We start from the raw sequence: 7,022 nt of genomic DNA on the forward strand, positions 1-7,022 counted from the left end.
ATTTAATTAAGAACGAAATTTAAGAAATAAAAAAGAGATTTTTTAATCTATCGGTCTTAAATAAAAATTTGTGTAGTTTTTCAAATTTGGTGATCTTAAATAAAAGATAGATGTAGTCTTTTAAATTTTGAAATTGAAAAACTTAGTACTTTCTTCGTCCCATATTATTTGTCCATTTACACATCCTTTAACAACCCATAAATAAAGTATATTTTTACTATATTATCCTTTTTCTCTCTAATTAATTATACTCTAATCAATATTGCTTACTTTATAAAATAATTAATGTTATAGATAAAGTAGGAAAAATTTAATTAATTTTATTTTAATTTTGTAAATAAATAAATATTTTGAGACTGATATTTATAATCATGCAAACAATTAATACAAGAAGAAGGGAGTAACATAGAAAGAGACATTCATTTTGAACAGATTAAAAAAAAAAAAAATAAGACACTTAAAGTGAGACGGTGGGATTTAACAATACTTTAATCTCAATTCTCAAAAATACAGGTGTCCCTTATATCTGCTGAAGTGTCAATCATCCAGGTGCTTCCCTAACTGTTCCAACCTTTGCTGTTCCTCTTAACAACACAAATACTTACAAAATATGATGATTATTATTATTATTATTATTAATAATATAATATAATATCATTTGCCTTAGCTTTAACAGAAATGTCATCATGCTTTCACTTTACTCTCTACCAAAAACCCACTACTTCAATTTCTATACTTCATAGTTAGCACCAAAAAAAAAAAAAAAAAAATTCTATAGTTGATCAAGATTGGTTAAGGAGCTAACATGGAGAGGTTATACAAGGTTTCAGATTTAATGGAGTTTTATAAAAGAGAAATTGGCTTTTCTAAGCCTAGAAATTTCTCTCGTCGTATCTCTGCTTCTGAGGTTTGATTTTGTATCCACTTTTTTTTTTTTTTTTTTTTTGATATGTCTTTGGATTTGTTATGTTGGGTGTGATTCTTTTTTTAGCTTTTTTGGGGTTGTACATTTTGTGGGTTTAATGGAAGTGAACAAGAATGGATTTTGATGAGTTTAGAACTATGTTGTGGTGGATTTTGATCAGTTTAGAACTATCTTGGGGTGATTTTTGATTAGTTTAGGACTGTTTTGTGGTGATTTTGATCAGTTTAGAACTATCTTGTGGTGATTTTGATCAGTTTGGAACTATCTTGGGGTGAATTTGATCAGTTTGGAACTATGGTGTGGTGATTTTGATGAGTTTAGAACTATCTTTGGTGAATTTTGATGAGTTTAGAACTATGTTGTGGTGATTTTGATGAGTTTAGAACTATCTTGGGTGAATTTTTATCAGTTTAGAACTATGGTGTGGTGATTTTGATGAGTTTAGAACTATCTTGGGTGAATTTTTATCAGTTTAGAACTATCTTGGGGTGAATTTGATCAGTTTGGAACTATGGTGTGGTGATTTTGATGAGTTTAGAACTATCTTGGGTGAATTTTTATCATTTTATAAGGCAGGTTGTACTATCTTGAATTCTTTCTCTAATTTGATCAAATTTATGGTCAAACATCACTTAAATTAAAGGCCAAACCCATTAGAGGGGGAAAATCTGATCTTGAAAAGGGGCTAAAATTAGGGCTAAATTGGATTTTAATTTTGAAGTGGAGAAGATATAAATATATATATATATATATATATATATTTTTTTTTTTTTTTATGGGAGTAACATTACTGTTGGATGCCACATCAGCTTTAAAAAATCTTTTACATGCGCGTATTTCGATTGAAATACACGCGACATGGCAACGGTGCAAAAAGTGTTTAAGTGGAACAGAAAGGGCCCACCTGAAGTGTCTAAATGGAACAAGGGGCACTTGAGGTGTTCAAGTGAAAGAACCGGACGACCACAGGTGGCTATCGATGGGTTTGGCCTAAATTAAACTCTATATATGTACTAGTTATACATAAGATTATAGTAGCTGAGCCAACTAACTTGAATTGGGGCAAATTGATCTAGTTATGTATCGATTAACTCATGAAGCTCTCAAAAATGCACACATACGGACACACACAGTTATTCTACATGAGAAAGTTTGGTTATGTTGTGGATGGTAAAAGTCCAATAATCGCGATAGAAGGGCTCTAGCTGCGTGAATACAAAAGAAATCTTAAACAATAACAAGAAAATCATATAGGAAAGCGTAAAGGATGGTATTGCTTGCCGTTGATAAGCTTCATTGGGTATAGAGCCTTTAGACTATAGACAGATACTCCCTCCGTTTCAATTTAGGTGAACCTATTTGATTGAGCACGGAGATTTAAGAAAGAAACGAGAACTTCTGAAGCTTCTATTACTAAACAAGTTAAAAACTTTTGAAACTTTTTGTCTTAAACCTCTTATAGTATTTGAGTAGCTCTAAAAGCTTCTCATTAAGGGCAAAGTGAAAAGTTTAAGTTAAATTATTCCGAATTTAGAAAGGGTTCATTCTTTTTTGTGAAGACTAAGAAGGAAATAGATTCATGTAAACTGGAACAGAGGGAGTAGTAATGAGACCTTAGCTCAAAGTAGAATTATATGCAAGAGAAGAAGCAGTAAAAAGATAGAAAGCAATGAAGTTGAGTATAAGCTGGATGTGAGTGAATCAGATTTTGGTGGCACATATCGTATACCAAGATAAATAAATAATGACGACTTCCACATTCTATAATGCTCATCTATGTTACTACTTAATTTTCTTTTCAAGTCATACTTCAATATGCAAAATTTTCACATTTAAAGTAAGGTAACTCAGATCTAAGTTGGAAACTAATTCTGTAAATAATGATACTATTTATCTTTAAATAATATGGAGTTTTATTCAAAATGTTTAAAGACAAACAAATAATGACGCCTTTCATATTCTGTAATGGTGAAGTATCTGTTTCTACTTATTTTCCTTAGTCATACTTTAGTATGCAGAAGTTTTCACATTTGATGTGATGGTAATTAAAAATCTATGCGAGTGTTTTATTCTGCTATATCTACGGTGTTTGAAAATTCATGTACCGTAGAATTGTAGAAGCTGATATATTATGAGCCGCTGAAAGGATTCCTTTTGTGATCTTGTGGGACAGGCTATGGTCAAGCGGCTGGATTTATATGGCAAGTTAACCGGTCACGAAGGATGTGTAAACACAATAGACTTCAATGCCACTGGCGATGTTCTTGTCTCGGGCTCTGATGACAGAAGAGTAATACTATGGGACTGGGCAACGACAACCTCAAAATTTTCTTACCAATCAGGTCACATGGACAATATATTCCAGGCCAAGTTCATGCCCTTCACGGATGATCGTAAAATAATAACTGCATCTGCTGATGGTCAGGTGATGTTCCCCCATCTTATGCGCTTAATATATGGAACACGGGTCGTTAAAAATGTAGAGAGAGGGCTAATATCTGTTAAACAACGACAACATACCCAGTATGATCCACAAGTGGGGTCTCGAAGGGGTGGGGTGTACGCAGACCTTACCCCTATCTTTTGTGGGGTGGAAGACTACTATCTGTTATTATAATGATTTCTACTTAATGGAGATTTCTCTTGTTGATAATATAACCAAATTCATGGTCTTAATAACAAAGAACTCGTAGACACTTGGGTGTTAATAATTCTCTTCCATTAATAGTAGTATAGTTGATCTAATCACTAGACATAGTAACTTGAATGGTTCTGGCAGTAGCCTTTATGTGCGACATTTTCTTTTATCCTCGTTTTATTTTTTCTACACATTCTTTCATTTGCATATACGTGTACATTCAGCTATGGTTTCTGTATATTTTTTATTACTGTGGTGTCCTGGCCAGCTTGCACGCACCTCGACTAATTTCACAGGATACCTGCCACCTCCCCAACAACAGCTGCCGACAGATAGGAAGAAATCACCTAGCGTTTTTGTAAACACTGGGATTTAAACGCGAGACCTCATGGTTCTCCTTCCACTTCATTAACCACTGGGCCACACCCTTTGAATGCAGCGCACAACTTTAGTTTCTGTAATATTAAGCAATAGTTTAGACCTGCTGAGTTTGCCGCTTCATATTCCTAATTTGTCAAAGGCCAAAGAAGGTGATGGTGGCTCTGACTCCTATGTGCTTATTTTCGATGTATTGCAAACACTGCTGCAGGTGAGGCTTGGTTTAGTGATGGAGAATGGTCGGGTAGAGACAAAAAAAATCGGTAAGCACCAAGGTCGTGTACATAAGCTTGCTGTGGAACCAGGAAGTCCCTACATACTTTATAGCTGCGGTGAAGATGGTTTTGTTCAACATGTAGGTTGCCACGCGGTACTTGTTACATTATTCTCTTTTTAAGTTACTTTTCCGTGACTTGCATTATTTTGCAGTATGATCTGCGAAGTAATACTCCCTCGAAGCTTTTACGTTGCTCGTCATTCACGGAAAACAATAAGCAGTCGAGCAGCGTAAGGTTGAATGCCATTGTGATAGACCCAAGAAACCCTAATTATTTTGCTGTAGGAGGTTCCGATGAATATGCACGTGTATATGACATCAGAATGTACCATCAGCTGGATGCAAGAACCAGTTCAGATACGCCAATCGACACATTTTGTCCACATCGCCTAATTAAGACACATGATGTTCACATTACAGCATTGGCTTATTCGAACACAAGTGAATTGTTGGTCTCGTACAATGACGAACTGGTATACTTGTTTCAGAAGAACATGGGATTGGGTCCCGCTCCTTTGTCTTTGCAAGGTGAAGATTTGGACAGGCTGGAAAAGCCACAAGTTTATTCAGGGCATAGAAATTCACAAACAATTAAAGGAGTGAGTTTCTTTGGTCCGACCGATGAATATGTGTTGACTGGGTCTGATTGTGGGCATATATTTGTGTGGAAGAAAAAGGACGCCAAGCTTGTCCGCTTAATGGTTGGTGATAGGCACATTGTAAATCAGCTGAAGCCTCATCCGTGTATCCCGGTTCTTGCTACATGTGGAATAGAAAAGACCATAAAGCTTTGGGCTCCAACATCAAAAGATGTTACTCCTTTGCCTCCTGATGTTCAAGAGGTACAGATCTTAGCTGTTTTCTGAATATTTTTCATGTTTCAAAATAGAAAATGACAAAAATGGTCCCTTATCTTTGATAGTAGTTCAAATAGACCCTTAAATATCACTTGAGCAGTTTTGGTACTTTAAGTTCGTCAAAAGTGAGCACTTTTAGTCTCTGTCAGATATTCACCAAACTCTGATAGTAAATTTTATTGGAACTGTGAAAATACAAAGTATTTAACGGGAACTCACATTTGGAAGTACATATTTTGTGGTTTATGTTATTTTTGATCTATTTCTAGAGTCGGATGCAACTTTTTGAGGTGCAATTTATGTTATTTTTTTTTTTTTTTTTTTTGTGTTGGTGTAGTTTTTTATGTTGCCGATTCTGGAATTTTGACAAAAATTTGTGGTGATTCTAATTAAAAAAAGATTTCCACAGTTTCGGTTAAATTTAACAATCGGAGAGCAAAACTGCTCGGTTGATACTTAAGGGACTATTTTGAACCTATCACCACAGATAAGAGACCATTTTTGTTCTTTTGTCTTTTAAATCTATAGGTAAGTTTGGTTCATCTTGTCTAATATCTGATGACACTTATGATTTTCTCTCTGTCTTGATGTAAACAGATAATGGAAGCTAATAGGCGAGGCCGAGAGGACCATTCACGAGTTACACTCACCCCGGACATGATAATGCATGTTTTACGTCTGCACAGGAGGCAAGCGCTGGCTTATATTGAGAGGCGAGAGAATTCGGATGATGCCGACAGTGATGACGATGACGGAGGAGGAGGACGTGCTTATGTGTTAGGGTTTTCAGATGGTGAGGAGGGAGAAAATTCCGAATGCAGCATTAGTTAGTCATAAGTATGTTTTTACCTTGCTAGCAAGATTTTTTTCTTCTATTTTACGCTGTATCCTTGCAGAGGCCATTTTTACATCTATCATGGCTTGCTGCTATTTTCAACAAACATGGTTAATAAGGCATGGGTGGTGTGTTATCTGTAGCCACTCATCAAATTGAATAGTTCGTCTGTAAATTCTTCTATCCTGTTCTGACATGTAAGAGAGAATGGTTTAATCTTTGACAATTTGTACACCTTTCTGTCAACTTCAGTATACGGAGTTAACTCCAAAGCTACTTTATGATGTTGTGTTGTAACTTCCAACTAACATTATGCTATGGACTAGTAGTGCATTCAAACTTGGTTTAATCTTTGGATATTGAGGATAAATTAGTTTTCATGTAGCATATTGAATGGCGAAATGGTCCTTATGTTGGGTAGGTTCAGAGTAGTTCCTTGGGTAGGTTCAAAGTAGTTCCTTAAATATGTTTAGTTTTTCTAAGTTCGTATACAAGTGAGCACTATTGATTCCCTGGATTATTTTGAATTTTGTCGTAAATTTAACATGGGAACTTACGGCATAATTTTTGTAGTTTCTGCTATTTCTTTTGGAGTTTGATGCAGTTTTTTGAAATGTAACGTTTGCTATTTCTGGTCTTTTTTTTGTCTAATACATTTTTTTATGTTACGGTTTCAAGAATTTGGTGGGTCTTTTCTAGTGGTTATGGTACTTATGGTTAAATTCTTTTTTCCACAGTAGCCATCAACGGTGGAATTGTGAGTGGTCTTTTATGGTAATAGTGTTGGTGTGTTGAGGTGGTGGAGTTAAGATGGAACAGATAAGTTCGATGATTTAAGCAACAGTATAAGGGTGGAGAGGTTAAGAAGATAATAACAAAAATGGATGATACTTCTTGTTTTTCAGTAATGGTGATGTTTATATATGATTAGCGTTTGTTTTGATTTTTCTATCTTATTTTAATTTTATCATAATTGTGTTTTACTTCAAAAATATTTTCTTGGTGGAAAAGGTTTTCATTGTGGATATGGATTCTATCATATCTATTCTTTTTTTGGAGGGAAAGTTTTGGACTTCTATAAAATAGGAGATCTTTTTTCTCATATAAAACAC

At 34.8% G+C, this 7,022-nt stretch overlaps 1 protein-coding gene across 1 annotated transcript; it reads left to right on the forward strand.

Moving 5' to 3' along the window:
• Window positions 1–655: 655 nt before the first annotated feature.
• LOC132600810 (uncharacterized) lies at window positions 656–6,194 on the forward strand. The gene is made up of 5 exons (XM_060314211.1): window positions 656–907; window positions 3,099–3,350; window positions 4,153–4,296; window positions 4,371–5,060; window positions 5,673–6,194. The coding sequence occupies exons 1-5, from the start codon at window positions 806–808 to the stop codon at window positions 5,904–5,906; spliced, it is 1,422 nt and encodes a 473-aa protein (XP_060170194.1). The 5' UTR covers window positions 656–805; the 3' UTR covers window positions 5,907–6,194.
• Window positions 6,195–7,022: the final 828 nt, after the last annotated feature.

The sequence above is a fragment of the Lycium barbarum genome, chromosome 6 (genome assembly GCF_019175385.1).
Source record: "Lycium barbarum isolate Lr01 chromosome 6, ASM1917538v2, whole genome shotgun sequence".
Classification (NCBI taxonomy): domain Eukaryota; kingdom Viridiplantae; phylum Streptophyta; class Magnoliopsida; order Solanales; family Solanaceae; genus Lycium; species Lycium barbarum.

Excerpts from the sequence above, each read along its gene's own strand:
- LOC132600810 (XM_060314211.1), top strand. The coding sequence starts at position 806 with ATGGAGAGGTTATACAAGGTTTCAGATTTAATGGAGTTTTATAAAAGA. Across the intron at positions 908-3,098 it reads GTCGTATCTCTGCTTCTGAG|GCTATGGTCAAGCGGCTGGA; the intron begins GTTTGATTTTGT and ends CTTGTGGGACAG. Across the intron at positions 3,351-4,152 it reads CTGCATCTGCTGATGGTCAG|GTGAGGCTTGGTTTAGTGAT; the intron begins GTGATGTTCCCC and ends ACACTGCTGCAG.